The sequence below is a fragment of the Danio rerio genome, chromosome 20, assembly GCF_049306965.1.
Source record: "Danio rerio strain Tuebingen ecotype United States chromosome 20, GRCz12tu, whole genome shotgun sequence".
NCBI classification, from domain to species: Eukaryota; Metazoa; Chordata; class Actinopteri; order Cypriniformes; family Danionidae; genus Danio; species Danio rerio.
In genome coordinates this window covers 39026769-39045391 of record NC_133195.1, presented here as the reverse complement: position 1 = coordinate 39045391, position 18623 = coordinate 39026769, and the positions used below count along the sequence as shown (strand labels likewise).

At 39.7% G+C, this 18623-nt stretch overlaps 1 protein-coding gene across 3 annotated transcripts in view; it reads left to right on the top strand.

Annotated features, from left to right (window-relative positions):
* LOC100535565 (adhesion G protein-coupled receptor F5-like) overlaps window positions 1-12907 on the top strand; it is a 30760-nt gene extending 17853 nt beyond the window's left edge. For 2 of the 3 annotated variants that reach the window (XM_073933530.1, XM_073933531.1), the window contains 7 exons: window positions 3937-4112; window positions 4199-4369; window positions 7328-8689; window positions 9055-9096; window positions 11297-11356; window positions 11471-11522; window positions 11672-12765. In XM_073933530.1, the coding sequence (XP_073789631.1) occupies window positions 3937-4112; window positions 4199-4369; window positions 7328-8689; window positions 9055-9096; window positions 11297-11356; window positions 11471-11522; window positions 11672-11763 (1955 nt within the window). In that variant the 3' untranslated portion in view covers window positions 11764-12765. Of the gene's footprint in view, window positions 1-3936; window positions 4113-4198; window positions 4370-4735; window positions 4962-6482; window positions 8690-9054; window positions 9097-11296; window positions 11357-11470; window positions 11523-11671 lie in introns of those variants that run through there. The other variant, XM_073933532.1, reaches the window with a different exon arrangement.
* Window positions 12908-18623: the final 5716 nt, after the last annotated feature.

Sequence of the window (18623 nt, the reverse complement as noted above, 5' to 3'; positions counted from 1 at the left end):
TTCGATGAGTCCGCCCTCAGGATTGGTATGCAGCCATAGACCTGAAGGGCGTGTATTTTCATGTCTCCAGTCTTCCACGCCACCGTCAGTTTCTGCGGTTTGCGTTCGAAGGTCGAGCATGGCAGTACAAGGTCCTCCCCTTCGGGCTCTCTCTGTCTCCGCGGGTCTTCACCAAACTCGCGGAGGGTGCCCTAGCGCCCCTTTGGCTCGCGGGCATCCGCGTACTCAATTGTCTCGACGATTGGCTGATTTTAGCCCACTCTCGGGAGTAATTGACTGCGCACAGAGACGAGGTGCCTTGGCATCTTCGCCAATTGGGGTTGTAGAATGCAGTGCAGAGGATCTCTTTTCTCGGAATGGAGCTGGACTCGGTCACCATGGTAGCGCGCCTCTCCGGAGAGCGCGCTCGCCTGCTGCTGAACTGTCTGAGGGAGCTCGACAGCAATATAGTGGTCCCCCTGAAATATTTTCAGAGGCTCCTGGGGCATATGGCTTCTGCTGTGGCTGTCATGCCGCTCGGACTGCTCCATATGAGAACACTTCAGCACTGGCTTCAAGATCGAGTTCCAAGACGCGCATGGCATGCAGGCACACACCGAGTCTCTGTTACTGCGCTGTGTCGCCGCACCCTCAGCCCCTGGAACGACCCCTCGTTCCTGCAGGCCGGTGTGCCTCTGGGACAGGTGTCCAGTCATGTTGTTGTCTCAACAGATGCTTCCAGCACAGGCTGGGGAGCCGTGTGTCGCGGGCATGCAGCTGCGGTAGGTGCCCAGCTGCATTGGCATATCAATCGCCTAGAGCTGTTGGCAGTGTTCCTTGCTCTTCGCCGTTTTTCTCTGGTGCTGGAGCAGCAACACGTGCTGGTCAGGACGGACAGTACGGCGGCGGCAGCGTATATCAACCGCATGGGGGGTATGCGCTCTTGCCGCATGTCTCAGCTCGCCCGCCGTCTGCTCCTCTGGAGTCACCCACGGCTGAAGTCGCTGCGTGCCATTCACATCCCAGGTATGCTCAACCGTGCAGCCGATGTGCTCTCACGGCAGCTGATTCACTCTGGAGAATGGAGACTCCACCCCGAGTCTATCTAGCTGATATGGGCACGATTCGGGGAGGCCCAGATTGATCTGTTTGCTTCCCCCGAGAACGCTCATTGCCAGTTGTTTTATTCCCTGACCGAGGGCTCGCTCGGCATGGATGCACTGGCCCACAGCTGGCCTCGGGGCATACGCAAGTATGCGTTTCCCCCAGTGAGCCTGATCGCGCAGTTACTGTGCAAGGTCAGGGAGGACGAGGAGCAGGTTCTGTTAGTTGCGCCCCTCTGGCCCAACCGGACCTGGATATCAGAGCTCTCCCTCCTCGCGACGGCCCTCCCATGGCAGATCCCTTTGAGAGAGGCCTACTTTCTCAGGGACAAGGCACCATCTGGCACCCTCGCCCCGATCTCTGGAACCTCCACGTGTGGTTCATAGATGCAAGGAAGACTTAGGTAACCTGCCGCCCCCGGTGGTTGATACCATCACTCAGGCTAGAGCCCCCTCCACGAGGTGCGCCTACGCCCTGAAGTGGAGTCTATTCACTGAATGGTGTGTCTCTCGCGGAGAAGACCCCCCGATCTTGCCAGATCAGTGTTGTGCTCTCTTTCCTTCAGAGAAGCTGGATAGCAGGCTGTCGCCCTCCACTCTCAGGGTTTACGTTGCCGCCATCTCTGCTCACCATGATGCAGTGGCTGGCGGCACCGTGGGAAAGCATAACCTCATCATCCGGTTCCTCAGAGGCGCTAGGCGAATTAATCCAACTCGCCCCCTTCTCACGCCCTCTTGGGATCTCGCCCTCGTTCTCACGAGCTTGCGATTTGATCCCTTCGAGCCGCTCGATTCAGTATCCTTAAGATTTCTTTCCCTGAAGACAGCTCTGCTGGTCGCGTTGGCCTCCATTAAGAGGGTCGGGGACCAGGAGGCATTTCGGTCAGTGACTCGTGCCTGGAATTCGGGCCGGATTTCTCACATTATCCTGAGACCCCGCCCGGGTTATTTGCCCAAAGTTTCTACCACTCCTTTTAGAGATCAGGTAGTAACCCTGCAAGCGCTGCCCCCAGAAGAGGCAGACCCAGCCCTTTATTTACTTGTCCAGTCGCGCCTTGCGCGTTTATGTGGACCGTACTCAGTACTTCAGATCTTCTGAGCAGCTCTTTGTCTGTTATGGCGGATGGCAGCAGGGAAGTGCCGTGTCTAAACAACGTTTATCCCACTGGATTGTGAAGGCCATTTCATGTGCTTATTTGAGCAGAGGTCAGCCGCGCCCCCCGGGAGTGCGTGCGCACTCCACTCGGAGCGTTGCATTCTCTTGGGCGTGTGCGCGCGGTGCTTCTTTAACAGACATTGTAGAGCTGCGGGCTGGGCGACACCCAACACATTTGCAAGGTTTTACAATCTGCGAGTGGAGCCGGTTTCCTCAAGGGTGTAGGGACCTTTGGTGATTGAGGAAACAACTCGGTGGGTGTTGTAGCACGCTTGCGGTGCCTTTTTTCCCTAACACGGAGAGATATGCACCCTCCTGTCTGTCAGTATAGTTCCCCATTCGGTGAGCCCTGCAGATTCCTCCGAGGCCCCCAGCACTGACTCCGCGGAGGAGTCACTCGCTGGCCCACTACGTTAGGTCTGCCCGCTGGTCAGCCCGCGTTTTTGGGTACAGGTGCCTGCTATGGCCGATCCCCGCTGGTGATCCCCATATGCTTTTCCACCACGGTCAAGTTCCCCCCCCTGGGTGGACCAGTGCTTTCCCTATCCGCTAACCACCTTCTTATGCGCACTCCCCCTTCTCAGGGTTAGTCCATATGTAATTCCATTTGTCTCCCTATTGGGTGCGGATGGTCTCCGCAGCGTCCTCCCCACTGGGATGGCACGCTTTCCAACGTACTGTCGTATATTCCTAGAATTATCTAGACGCTAGTGACTCCCAAAAAAATATACCTATTCCGTAAAGCTTCTTTTGAAGTGGGGATAAGTTAGGGCCAGGGGCACGTTGGAGGACCGCGCCTCCCATGATTTGGGTGCGTCACGCTTGCCTGACTGCCCTCTCATGGTGGGTGTTGGTAAGGTGCAGTCATTATGGCGCTGTCAATGGGCTCCCATACGTGGATTTAGAACATCAAATCCACTTATAGTGCTGAAGTTCCCTCCGAAGGGGAACGTTCGAGGTTACTAAAGTAACCCTTCGTTCCCCGAGGAGGGGAACGGAAGCACTATACTCCGTCGCCATAATGACTGTCCCTTAGCTGTTAAAAGTCTCTTCAGCTTAAAAAGGGTAGCGTTTGCTGGCGCCAGGTGTGCTTATATGCTCAGTTAATTGGCGATGCAGCACACCTGCGTAAGCTTGCGCTGCCAATTCATTGCTTTCATTGGCCCGTTCAATACTCTTTTCATCCTCCCATACGTGGATTTAGAACATCAAATCCACTTATAGTGCTTCCATTCCCCTCCTCGGGGAACGAAGGGTTACTTTAGTAACCTCGAACGTTCTCGCTGGTCTATAGATGGTCTGTTTAACTGTTTCTTGCTTATGAAAGTGCCTTTCAGTGCGGCGACGGGAAAAGGCATGGTGTTAATGCTCATATTAAAGTGCTACCTACTGAACATATTAGATGCAGATCTGATATTTTGTACATATTATATTTAGTTTTTTGCAAATATTTAATGATTTTGCTTTGAGGTTATTTTACAAGATGTGCAGCTCATTTCTTCCATGTAACTAATGAACATTAAGTAGCCATATTTATATTGTTGATATAACAATAGCTTTAAAGCAATCTAATATCTGCTGATAAATGTCAGCAGCCGATACATCAGTGCATCCATATTTGGATCCTTGTTATTTCTGTCTCTTCTGCACAGTATACAAGTGTTTCTGTCTGACTATAATTATCTAATACTTTTCCAGCATATGACTGTCTAAATAAAGAACTTGGAATTGGAAATATAACCAATCAGACCAATGGATTCTGTCCAAACGGCACAAAAGGCATCATCATTTACAGATGTGATTTAAATGGCTGGACAGCAATAGATGAAAACTGTATACTTGCGATTATTAGTGATTTACTTAACCTAATTCAGGTAATCTTTTGATCATGTATCTACAATTATTTGGCCATTAGACTAAATATTATTCCAACATTAATATTTGGTATTTTGCAATTTAGACCTTGCCAGTGGAACAGATTCCAGAACTCATGGCTAACCTCAGTTTCGCAGCAGAGCAGAATACTATTATTATAACTCAGTCTGCTCCTATTGTGCGAGTGATTGTGGAGATACTCTTTAAAATTGCTGATCTGGTAAAAGCAATCTTCATTGGTCAGCCAGTGATGAAGGTACATATATTCTCTTTTATATATTCTTTTTTTTTTTTTTTTTTGTAAAATTATATTTGTCAATGTTTTATGTTTGATGTATTGAAGTGACTTTAAATTTTGATATATCGTTAAGCTAGTGGTGATTTAGTCTGCATAGTTCATAATGTGTTCATAATATTAAACTGATTCATGATATATTAAATGATATTACTATTATTATATAACATATTATTATATTATATAAACTCAAGAAAAATGCTTATTTTACCCTTTTTTTGCCCAGGGGAGCACAAATGGTTATCACCATTTGCCTCACGCAGTGCAACACATTTCCTTCACATTGAGTTATCAGGTTGTTGATTGTGGCCTGTGAAATGTTGGCTAGTTTTGAGGACATTTTAAGGAAGTATGCAACTGGCATGCTGACTGCAAAAATGTCCACTAGATCTTCTGCCTGTGAAATTATAGTTAATTTTTCTATCTCCATAAGCATTTGGCAGTACATCCAACCGGCCTCATAACCGCAAACCACATGTAACAACACCAGTCCAAGACCACATCCAGCATCTTCACCTCCAAGTACTTCTAAAACCAAACCCCCAGACAAAGGGCCGCTGCTGGCCAAAAGGGTGCCCTAAGCAAAATTTTACTGTGGTGCCCCCACAGAGGAACAAAATCGCACAAACATTTAAACATGTATTTACTTATTTATTTATATACATAAATATGCATATAAACCCTCAAATTATACTTGAACGTTCAAATGTTTACATTACAAAATAATAGCTTACATCAAAATAAACACTGTCATATCTTCTGCAGAAACATAATTTCAAACATTTAGGGTAAGGAATAAAACCCTCTCTGTACCTGTAGAGATAGACGGTCCTCAGTGCTGCATCCTGTACCTGTGCAACTGCTGGTGTCTTTGGCGCAGTGCTGGTCAGGCCACCCCATCTTCTTTTGTGACAAGTTTCAGCATTGACCTCCATGAACAATACAGAAGAAATTAGTCATTTAAAGAAGAAAGCTCATGACATACCATTAAAACAATAGGCTAGCCCAGCACTCTTCATAATGTGTCTAAACTACAACTAACATGTGGATTTAACTTGCACTGTAATCTATGGTGACAAAAACTGACCCTAGCTTTCAGTATAAATCAAAGACAATTGTGGTTTTTAAGAATGAATTGGTGTATTTTTAAACAAAAAACTTTGTTAACATTTAGAAAAAATAATCATTAATGAATTCATGCAATATAAATGGTTTCTGGCCGTAATTTACAGTAACTTGACTCATTTTATATTATTGATCTTCCAGAAATCACAGAATATAAGTCGGTTTTGTTATTTCATACTGTAATGCACAAAAAATACTAAAGAGACTTTATTGTCATTGCAGTGATACAAGCAATAACAGCAATAAGAAATGTATAGAAATAGACAAAGCAATAAACAATAATAATTGCTGTCTGCAAAGATTTGTGCAGTGTATGTGTATGTAGCTAGTGTGCAAACAGAATTGTAAAGTATTGCACAAGTTAATGACACTAATTGAGTTTGTGTAATTAGCAGCAACATGGGGAAGAGGGGCAAACGTGAAAAGTCATAGAACATGTCCTGTCTAAAGCACAATGCATAGCAGTTGTGAAGTTTAAACATTAGCCTCACTAATTTACTTAAACAACCAAAAATATGTTTTCCAGATTCATGGAAGCTACCTGAAAGAGATGCACACGATTCGTCTTGTACTTTCTTCCTCTTCTCGGCTCCAGACTGCTGTTGTCTTTTTCCGTGCATAGAGCCGCAACTTGCATCTATTATAATTATATGCAGCTAGCAGCTGCAAAGATAAGTGGACCGGGCCGCGCTACGCGGACACGGATATGCGCGTGCACGAAATATTATGTCACATGTTTGTTTATGCGTCCGCCTTAAAATGATTTTTTAAATGTGTTTAACAACATATTATAAATAGATGTTTTATTTACACGCAGTTTATGTTGATATTAGTAAATAAACATAAAAAAAAATTTCCGAGCAGCCGAGATGGTCCCCCCCCTTCGGAGTTGAGGCCCTACGCAGCCTGTGTACTCTCCGTATAGGGAGCGGCGGTACTGCCCAGACAGCTGTTGCAACAGGTTTTTACTGTACAAATGAGTGGCCATCATTGGGCAAATGCTCTTATTCAATAGCATCTGGCACACTGGAGCAGTGTTCGCTATGCAGGGCAGACGACAGACATCATGGCATCATGTGCACTGAAAAAATGGTTCATTGCAAATTGTTGCAACAGTTTATGTAAGCTGAATATTGAAAATAAGCTGGATATTGAATATAAGTTGAACATTACTAAATTTAATTTGTTTAAATTCAGCCCATATAAGTTGTTTACATTCACTTGCCTTTAAAAGAAATGTAGTAAATTCGATGAATCTTTTTTCAGTGTAGTTAAATGCTTTGCAAATGTCAATGTTATGCATCAAGAGGTCCATGGTGGTGATGAGGTTATGGTATGTGCAGGTGTATGTTATGCATGGCATTTTCAAGGCACAGAGTTACCACCACTAACTAAACCTTGTGGTTTTGATTGTGGTTCTGTAAAAGATGTTGATCCAATAACATTACCTCATGTTGAAGCATGATAATGCATGACTACATGTTGTAAGGATCTGTACATACTTCCTGAAAGCTGATAACATTCCAGTTCTTTCTTGCGTAGCCCATACACTCACTGGTCACCCATAGAGTATATATTGTATGCTCTGGATTGGCATATATGAGAGCATATTCCAGTTCCTGCCAATATGCAGCAAATTCGCACAGCCATTGAAGAGGTGAGGACCAACAATCCACTGGCCACAATCAACAACTTGATCAACTCTATGAGAAACATATGTGTTGCTATGCGTGGTCACCCCATCATTATGTACTTGTATTACTTATATCTCATGTTTTTCTTTTAATTTTCCAGAGTTTCCTAAAAATAGTAGACATTGCTTTATCAAATGATGCCATTGCAACATGGAAAAAACTGATCAATGGCAACACCACGGCAAACACCAACATTAAACTTCTGAACGCCATCGAGAATATAAGTGAACGTCTCATAAACTTTTTTCAAATAAATCAAACATACATTCAGTTGATCAGAACTATAGTAAGTAACTCATTCAATGTAACATCAACATTGCCAAACTCAACTACTGAGATTGTGATACCACAGCTTCCTGAGATGACCACAGCAACCATCCTAATCTTCACAACTCTTAACAATATCCTTCCAACCCGTAAAATTTCGAATTATAACAGCAGCACGGAATCAGATCAACTTATCAATGGTGACGTGGTTGTTGTTAAAGCTGATAAGCCAGTTAACAACATATCTTTTGTGTTCGGCATTACTAATCAATCTTTGGGAAATCCTCAGTGTGTCTTTTGGAACTTTGACTTTGACGCATGGGATTCCACTGGATGTGAAGTAAAGCAAGTAGGAAATGACTCTGGCATAATTACATGTGAATGCAACCACACAACCTCTTTTTCAATTCTAATGTCACCATTTGACATTGACAGAAAAGTCTTAGCCTATATAACTTACATTGGAGTATCTATTTCAATGGCCAGCTTGATTTTATGCCTCATTATTGAAGCTATCGTTTGGAAATCAGTGACATCAACCAGAGGTGTCAGAAATGTCACCTCCTATATTCGACATGTCTGCTTAGTCAACATTGCCCTGTCATTACTGATAGCAAACATCTGTTTCTTCATTGAAGCTGCAATCTCAGATGAAGACATGCCAACCCATGCGAATCGCTGCAGTCCAGTGGTTTTCTTTATGCACTTTTTTTACCTGGCTCTTTTCTTCTGGATGTTAATTTCAGGGATGCTTCTCTTTTACATGACAGTCATGGTATTTTCCCGAATGTCAATTATCATAATAATGATCATTGCCTTCACAGTTGGTTACGGTGCACCTTTGCTCATAGCATCCATCACTGTTGCGTCGACAGCTGGACCTCAGAATTATGTTTCCAAACAAGCATGCTGGCTGAACTGGGATGAATCCAGGGCTCTGCTGGCATTTGTGATTCCAGCTCTCACTATTGTAGCCATAAACCTTGTGGTTTTGGTTGTGGTTCTGTACAAGATTTTGAAAAGTGGAGTTGGTGCCGCAACTCAACCAGATGAGAAACATACATTCTTTGCCGTTGTCCGATGTGTGGCCCTTTTGACTCCTCTCTTTGGTCTAACATGGGGATTTGGAATTGGAACCATGGTGTCACGTAAATTAGGCATTCATGTGGTATTCACACTCCTCAATTCATTCCAGGTATCATTATTTGTCTCTAGAAATCCTTTTTAATATTTTTGTGCATTGTAATTTGTGCAATGTATTGATTGTGAGCCAGATTTACATATTGCTTGTGTTAGAGCAAACCTTCACTTGGCATTTAATTTGGCATTTAAAAGTAATGTCATGATTTACTGCTCAGTTTACCTTTTCAGCATTAATGTTTAGCTGTGTTACACATTAGTGCTGAAAAGGTAAAAGGAGCATGAAGGTAAAAGTAGCTCATGAATATGCTGATTTGGCCTGTTTTGTAAATCTGGCCCCAAGTATTTTCTAAATAATTTAAAATTGCAACTGATATTACTTTAAAAAATTAAATGTATTTCTTCTTCATCCTTTAATAGGGATTATTTGTTTTGCTGTTTGGGACAATTTTAGACAGCAAGGTATGGGTTCATTCTTTTTTTTTTTTTTGTAAATACCTTTACTAAAGCCATTTAACTTAGCAGATGTTTAGATTAAATACAAATTCACTGTTATATGCATTACATTGAGGTCATGATCATGGCCTCCCAATCATCCCCATCCACCCAATTGGCTTCATCACTGCTTTTCCACTCCACCAATAGCTAGTGTGTGGTAAGCGCACTGGCGCTGTTGTCCTGTGGCTGCCATCGCATCATCTAACCTGATGCTGCATACTGGTGGTGTTGTGGAGAGACCCCTGTGCACTTGCCTGACCTTCCAAGGGACATGCTGCCTTCCGAGTGTGGCCCTCAGATCCCTGCAAGCTTCCCCACATCTGGTATAGCAGAGGTCGATTGGATGGTGCCTCTCTTGCGGGTTTTGCCAGTGTGTTTATTGCTGCCCAGCCCATCACTGTGGCTCATTCGTACAATCAGACACTGCTATGGTGATTCAGTGTGCCTGACAGCCTTCTAAGAATGTGCATTTCTCAGCTGTGAATTCTGCAGCTCCCCCTGTCATGCACAAAGAGATTGCAGTCCTACTGGAGAAAGGATGCAATTGAGCCTGTCCCTACAGCCGAAATGAAGTCCAGGTTCTACACACAGTACTTCATTGTGCCCAAAAAGCCTGATGGGTCGAGACTAATTCTGCATCTGCAAGTCTTGAATGGTATCTGGACAGGATACCATTCAGGATGCTCATGCATAAGCACATTATCGCATGTATTCGTCCCCAGGATTGGTTAGCAGCAATTGGACATGTTTCAATACCTCCTTAATAGCGGCCGTTCCTATGGTTTGTGTTCAAAGGTCAAGGATGGCAATACAAAGTCCTCCCCTTCAAGTCTTTACGAAGGTTGTGGAGAGTGCCCTACTGCTGCTCTGGCAGGCAGGAATCTGCATTCTCAACTACTGTACCTTGACAATTGGCTAATCATAGCTCAATTTTGGGGACAGTTGAAAATGCACAGGGATTTGGTGTACCTGAGCCTATTGGGGCTGCAGGTCAACTGGGAAAAGAGCAAATCTCACCAAGCAAAGCATCCCTTTTTATCATTGTGGAGCTGGACTTGGGCTTTATGAGCATGTGGCTCACCAGAGAGCATGCCTCGTCAGTGATGGCCTGTCTGGATCAATTCAACATGGTGCACAAGCACCCAACAAGTGACCATGTTGCCGATGTTTCAGACATCGCTTCCTTAGTCAGGTGGTCAGACCTTGCTTTCTTGCTTTTGACCTGTTTGCCTCAGCCGAGACCACGCATTGCCAGTTTTTCAATTCCCTGAACAAGGCTCACCTCAGCACGAATGTGCTGGCTACCTGGTAATTAGGGCCAGGGACATTTGATAGTTTTTATAGTTTTTTTTTTTGGTGGTGCTTGGGTAAAACTGCGTAATGGGTTCAGCTCCTGTAGTGCTTAGGATATGATTAGTCAATCAGCTTGATGTAAAATCATAGTGATCGACTGTAGGTAAATGTCTTGATTACGTACATAACCCTCGTTTCTTAAAGAAGACAACAGACGTTTATGTCCCATAATCCCATAGTCAATTTACTCGACATACACACACATTATTATTGCATTATTATCTCTGGTAAAAAGTTGAAGGCTTAGTCCCGTTATTAATCAGGGGTCGCTACAGCGGAATGAAGCGCCAACAAATCCAGCATATGTTTTACACAGTGGATGATCTTCCAGCCACAACCCAACACTGGGAAACACCCATACACTCTTGCATTTACACACTATGGCTAATTTAGTTTATCCAATTTACCTAAAGAGCATGTCTTTGGACTGTAGGGGAAACCGGAGCACCCGAAGGAATCACTTGCGAACAAGGGGGAGAACATGACAAAGACGTGGTTTAGGTGATTTGGGTGAACAAAAATGGCCTTAGTGAATGAGTATGTGTGTGAATACAAGAGTGTATGTTTTCCAGTACTGGGTTACAGCTAGAAGGGCATCTGCTGCATAAAACATATAGTATGCTGGAATAGTTGGCTGTAAATTACACTTAGGCAATCCCCGAGCCAAAGAAAAATAAATGAATGAATGAATGTGTTTACTGCATGTTGCAATTAATGAATCAAAATCAAGTATTTCAGAAAGCCTTGTAATAATCAAATATCTAGAAAATGCTCAGATTTCTATAGATAACATGGAACTCTTTTGTTGCAGGTTCGAGAGTCACTACGAGGAAAACTGCTATTAGAGAAAATCACTTCCCGTTTTACCAAGGTAAATAAATGTCCTACCACACATATTTATCTACAGTACTTTAATTTTCAACATTAATCTGTTGCTTATAGATTTTTACACTGCCATTGATTTTGATTTATTATCTCCTTACAGAGCACCAGTGGAGGAGCATCATCTTCAGCTAGACAAGAGACACCACAGAAGAGTAAGATAACAGAAATCTAGAAATATATTTTCTAAAATATGAATCATGAATGTTGTCAAATGTTGTTTTACATTTGGCTAAAGAAATTAATGTGAAGACATTTCAGTGTGCATTTCTGATGTGAATAACTTGTGTGTAATTGTTTGCAGATGTGAACAATGTGTCTGGTTCTAACAATTCTTCCAGACTTACTTCAGAGGGCACCAATGGCTCATTTTCAGATGTAGACACCCAGTTGTAGACACCTACTGTACAGTTTCTGTTAATGTTTTGTGGAGTAGAGATTCTGTGTTTTGGAAGGATTTGTGTAAAAAAAAAAAAAAAAAAATCACAGCATGATTTAGTCTTTAATAAATTGTGAGTTCAATGATTAAAGACATTAAGCTAAACTTTAAAAAGGAACTCCTTTTTAACAGCAGCTTATTTATCATAAATGTGCATGTCCACCGGAGAGCTGAATATGCCAGTGCTCTTCTAAAAATGCTTACCTGTCCAGCTGTTGGAGATTTTTTTAAAATACAGAGTGTTCATCGAAGAGTGCAGTATAATGCACACTCGGTGCCTTGCTAAGCTACCCACATAAAAAAACAAACAATAAAAAAAAAGAAAAGAAAAAAAAGAAGGAAAAAAAACAACAACGAAAACAACACTTCCATTGACTGCAACAAAAAATAAGTTTGGGGAAAAATGCTTTGGTGGGCAGGTGCCCCAACAAGCACAAGTAAGGTCCCTTTTGTTTTCTTTTTTTATATTGGGCATATGGGGAATTATTTTCCAGTTGGTTTTCTGCTCTTTATGATATATTCCAAATGTTTCTGAAATTTCCAAATGCTGCAAAATTGTCAATTATTGAATGCTTTTGAATTGGCTTAAAGGCACAGTATGTAATTTTTGCCACTAGAGGGCACGCTAACAACAAACATAAACGTGTTTTAATAATGACGCCACTACTATTTATGGAATCATGGGATTTGTGGTCTTTATTACATTCTACGGGACTCCTGCAGAAATCATGTTCATGAGCTGGAGTATTCAAAACTTATTATCATGGTTGTATGAAGCAGAGTAAAGCTGAATGGCATCAAAGCAAATCGAGACTGCTAAAGCAACTGCTGATGAGACTTGAGCAGCAGAGCTTTTATTAGTTTCTGTTATAGATTTCTGTAATATACTTTTCTGTCTTGTGAACTAATATACATATTTTGTGTACAATATCTTAAGTCTAAATAAAACTTAGTAAATTAAAAATAGCATGCATTTTGTACAATCTCTTTCATTTTTTTAACTATTGACATTTATCACTACTGCAAAAGTACTCTCAACCTCATGGTTGAGTGTTCTGCCATTAATTGTGAGATAAGATCTGAATAAAATGATATTTCATCAAAACAAGAATTTGACATCTCCAATTTTGTAAAAAGGTTTTTAAGATGGATCTTGAAATCATGGTTACTGTATTCAAATATGCAAAATATCCTCGACAACTGAAGAATCTGCAGAACATGGAGGAAGAAAGAAAAGAAAAGCACAGTTTAACTGTTCAGAACAAACAAGAAATATCCCAAAGCAGAAAAAATGCTGATCATACAGCAGGTAACCCCACACAGCATTAAAAATCATTTAAAACAGTTGTTTTATTCATTTCAACTATATGTTTGTCTTGTGAACTAATAAAATTATATATATATATATATATATATATATATATATATATATATATATATATATATATATATATATATATATATATATATATATATACATATATATATATATATACACACACACACACACACACACACACACACTCACCGGCCACTTTATTAGGTATACTTTACTAGTGCCAGGTTGGACCCCTTTTGGACTGCCTTAATCCTTCTTGGCATAGATTCAACAAGGTACTAAAAATATTCCTCAGAGATTGTGGTTCATTTTGACATGATAGCATCACATAGTTGCTGCAGATTTGTCGGCTGCACATCCATTATGTGAACCTCCCTTTGCACCACATCACAAATGTGCCCTGGTGTTCAAAGTCACTTAAATCACTTTTCTTCCCCATTCTGATGCTCGGTTTGAACTGCAGCAGATCGTCTTGACCATGTCTACATGCCTAAATGCATTGAGTTGCTGCCATGTGATTGGCTTATTATATATTTTCATTGAATGATTACGAGCAGTTGGACAGGTGTACCTAATAAAGTGACCAGTTATTGTATATATATATTATATTCATTCATTCATTCATTCATTTTCTTGTCGACTCATTTTTTTTACGCAGCGGATGCCCTTTCGGCCACAACCCATCTCTGGGAAACATCCACACACACACATTCACACACACACTCATACACTACAGAAAATTTAGCCTACCCAATTCACCTTTACCGCATGTCTTTAGACTATGGGGGAACCGGAGCACCCAGAGGAAACTACGCGAATGCAGGGAGAACACGCAAACTCCACACAGAAACGCCAACTGAGCCAAGGCTCAAACCAGCGACCCAGCGACCTTCTTGCTGTGAGGCGACAGCACTACCTACTGCGCCACTGCTTCGCCCCATATATTATATTATTATTTTATTAATATATTTTTTTAATGCAAAATTATATTTTTATTTTATGCAAAATATCTCACTCAGGTCAGCACTAAATAAAAATACCATGCATTTTGTATGATCTGTTTAACCCTTTGATGCACTACATGGGTCTAAAGTGACTTGTCTAAGCTTATTATTTTTCTATATCTATTTTATAGCTTGTGCATCAAAGGGTTAATTATGTTCAAACTGTACTACATACTCTCAACCTCTTGGGGGAGTGTGCTGCCATAAGTTGTAAAGTAAGCTCATGTCACTGTAACAAACAAATAGAAAGGCGGTTTTCTTTAGCTGTCGAAGTAGAATATAAGACAACAACATTGTTGTGAACCACTGAGAGTTTCATAAAACAACAACAAAACAACAACGACTAAATATGTTGTGAAAGCAGCTTATTTAAACCTATATTTTTGACAGTTAAAAATTGATAAATGTTGTGTTGTCATGAATTACGTATGACACTGGGATAAAAACCCATGATTTTTGTGCTAATAATACAACACATTTTTTTTGCTTTGCTCAAAAAGCACAATGATTTAGGTCTTATTTTGTAGTAGGTGCACTATTTTAGTAAACAACCTTGGGCCATATTTCAGAAGTAACAAATGACCTATAAGGTTGTTTAGGGTGAAGAAAAACATCTAAAACATCTGTCTATTGTCTGGCCTCTCTTAGTAAAGCAAACAGGAATAATTTGCTCTAAATATGTGCAGGGGGCAGCAAAAATGCATGCTAATAGCTTTTGTGGCTCTTAAAAACAGGTCATACATGTTCTTGTAAAACAGGTTGTGTACTAACGCAAGTTGTGTTTGTATTACCATCTCAACCCGTAAGCTTGTGTGAGACCACAGATATGTGCAGTGAGGTGCTAATGATTTTGAAGTCATTGTTCATTTTCTAAGTGTTTCATTTCTAAATATATTTGCATAAACTAAGCAGGTTCATTAAAGTCCCGGAAACCATAGAAAAGCAGGAAGAGCACCGCTCCAGCAGCGGTGTTCAGTAAAACTGGTTGCATTTTTTAGATACAGTTCCTCATATCAAACTCCTTACTTAACAATTAGGTCAAAAGCAATTATTTAATAAATCAGATGTGATCAGAAAGCACGCTAGAGGAAAAAGATTCTTTCAAATTCTTTCACGACTGGTGCATTACGGAAAAATACAACAGGAATGCAGTCATTCAGGATCTGAATAACTTTCTGTTCTTCCTTTATTTACAGTCATCAAATTATGAAGTCAATACATTGGTCAGCTTAAATGAGTACACCCCTTTTTAAAAATGAATATGTTTACCCATTTCTCAGTGAATATGAGTAATATATATTTGAACAAAATAGATTGATTAAATAGATATTTTTATTACAATAACATTTTAGTCAGAGAACATCTTTAGAAATGAAAAGATAATGCATTTAAATTCATGCAATATTACAAAAAAGTACAAACTACAACATTTCAACAAAATTGAATGTATTATTGTTTCTTTTGATTTTTTGCTATTTTTGAAAATTTTATTTTATATTTTTCCCTAACATATAGATTTGTGCTTCTAATTTTTGAACCGTTATTGTAAGTTATTTTGTTAGATTAGCTTCGGATTTGGCTTCAATATTGATTACTCTAATGTATATGAACAAATATAATATTGTAAAGCATCTTATTGAAAATATGAATTTAAATGAGAGATTTGTGAGGGTTGTACTCACATATGCTGAGCACTGTATACTGTCTATATTTAGGCTGGTTATTAAGCAGTTGTAAAATTTAGCATTTATGAGCAGACAGAATACTTAGAAAAATGATATTTTACTCAGGAATGCTTGTTATTAAAAATCATTATTTTGACAACAGCAGACTTTGTCTAATATGCAAACAAATGTCTTGGGAGGTGCAGAATAATATAAGCTTTAAAAGTACCATATCCGATTCTATGAAACTCCACTTTTAATGAGAGAGAGAGAGAGAGAGAGAGAGAGAGAGAGAGAGAGAGAGAGAGAGTCAGACCGTTAAAGGGATAATTCACCAAAACAAAAAATATATAAAAAAAAAAAAATACACCACATGAAACCCCCTCAAAGCAGTAAATAGGCATGAGATGATAACTGGTTTTAAGGTTAACCACGGTTTGAAAAGTCAAGATTTTAAAACCATAATTTTCTGTTACTGTTCGTACGGTACATGGAGTAATATGTAAAATACGATGTAAGTTTTTTTATGACTCTTTTATGTCGTTCTTTAGGGCAACATAATCTCCTGTAGAAACATCTGAAAAACAAACACCAATATCCAATAATGCCGTAGAGTTGAACAGTGCAGTGGCTTTACTTTATGTTTACAGAAAAGATAGCTGTTAAAAGATTTTTAAATAAAAAATATGTGTTTTAGAAATAAATGTAAACAGCAAAAGGCAATGATTTAGCCTGACATGTTTACTGTTTCAAAATATTTCAAATGTCTCTGAAAATAAAATATATCGTGTTCAATAGGGAAAAAGTTGTTGTTCTTCACCCAGACATTTAAAAAGAATATATTTTAAAGCAGTAATCACAATACCACGATATCGTGTAACCGTAACATTTTTATCAAAGGTTATCATACTGTTAGAATCTTATACTGACCCAAGCCTAGCACCAAATCATTTCAAACACATAATACTCCAATAGCCTTTTACTAAAAATCTATCAAAAAAAAAAAAAAATTCATTATAGAAACAAAGACAGTGGCTGTTTCTCAAATTCAGAGAAGTAACTTGCGTTCTTGTGGAGACCGGTCTAGTCAAGTTACTTCAGAAGAACGAACTCAGGAGACCCCGATATCAGAGAACGCGCCCTGTGAAAGATGAGATGCTGCGTTCTTCCTGATAACCACATGACCTGCATGCGTTTTCAATGGAAAATTATTTTAAACATTACAGCCTTCATACATCGATTTATTGTTTTTCCCTTTTTTACAATATATACTTTGCATAAAGACCCTACAAATATACATTGCACAATACAAATAAAACAGATTTTAATACGAATTTTTGCAAATAAACATCCTTAATGTATCCCTTGATTAGGAATTTTATGTTAATGTTTACTTTCATTGTCTCATTTAGGAAAACTCCTGAGTTAAATAAGTTATTTCTCTGAACTTTAATAATAAACCTATATAAAATGCCGCGCTTCCCACCTCCTTTATTCAGCCGTAATGACTTCTGAGTCTTCTCAAGTGAGTCTTGCGCTCAAGTGTGCATCAATGCATCCTTGATATCAAAAACACATCCGGGAACTTTCATGCGTCCTCCGTTTATTCGATCTTGAGTTTTAGAACTGAACTTCGGCAGTTGATGATGACGTTACATGAGAGCACGAGGATGCAAGATCGCTGAAGAACGCATAATGAGAAATAGCCAGTGTGTAAGTAGTTAAATTTTGTTACATTTTTACTTTCTTTATGTCACAAACTTTTCTTGACCCGAAAAAAAAAAAAAATCCTACAAGATCAACATGTCTAAGTATATAGCCACAAATAAACTTACAAAGAAAGTCTCAAATAAGCAAATAATAAAATTAGCTAAAACCTAGTGAATTAAGTCTACATTTACTTATTTTAGTAAAGCCATCACCGCATTTAGATGATCTTTACTTCAAAGCAAATAAACAAATGACATACAGTAACTGCCATACACACAAAACAATTGTTTAATAACTGAACGCTCTTATAATGTGATCCAGTGGTGTGACAAAGTGTTTACCTCATTTCTTATTTTTTGTATGTTTGTTGCACTTGTTGTTTCAGATCATCAAATAAATTTAAATATTAGTCAAAGATAACACAATGCAGTTTTGATTTTGAAATAAATGTTTTTAGAATTAAGGAAAACACTTCAATTCAAAAGTACATAGCCCTGTGTGAAAGAGATTGGCCGACACCGCACAAAAAAAAAAAACCTTGAGAGAACCAGACTCATTTGGGCATGACCATTTTAATTTCTCCGCTGGCCAACAGTCTTGTGCAGAGCTTCAGTCACCGCGGTGGAGGCTGTAAGCTGGCCTCAGTAAAGTGTTAAACAGCAATTAAGGAAAAAAATGTACACGGGGTCTAATAATTCAGGGGGCTAATAATTCTGACTTCAACTGTATATATATATAATTTAAATGAATAAATGAACAGAAATAAGTTAGCTATTTGTTTTTCTGTCATTGTGCATTGATGTCTTTCGTGATCTGCCTGTGTGTTTTCCTTTTATAATCTTTTTTATACTCGCACCAGTTTTTAGACACAGGTGACTGGGACTTTTTTAAATTCTTTTGCCACTCACTTAGTTGAATTTCCTTCTTGGATGAGTTTTCCACTCATCTTCAGTGGGGGTTGAGACAATGAAGAATGTGAGGTAGCTTGGTGATTTTATATATGATTTCATAAATATTATATATGTTATTAAACTTAGAATTATAATATTTTATTCAAAACCTACAGAAGATAAAAAAATAGTATTTCATAGTTACAAACA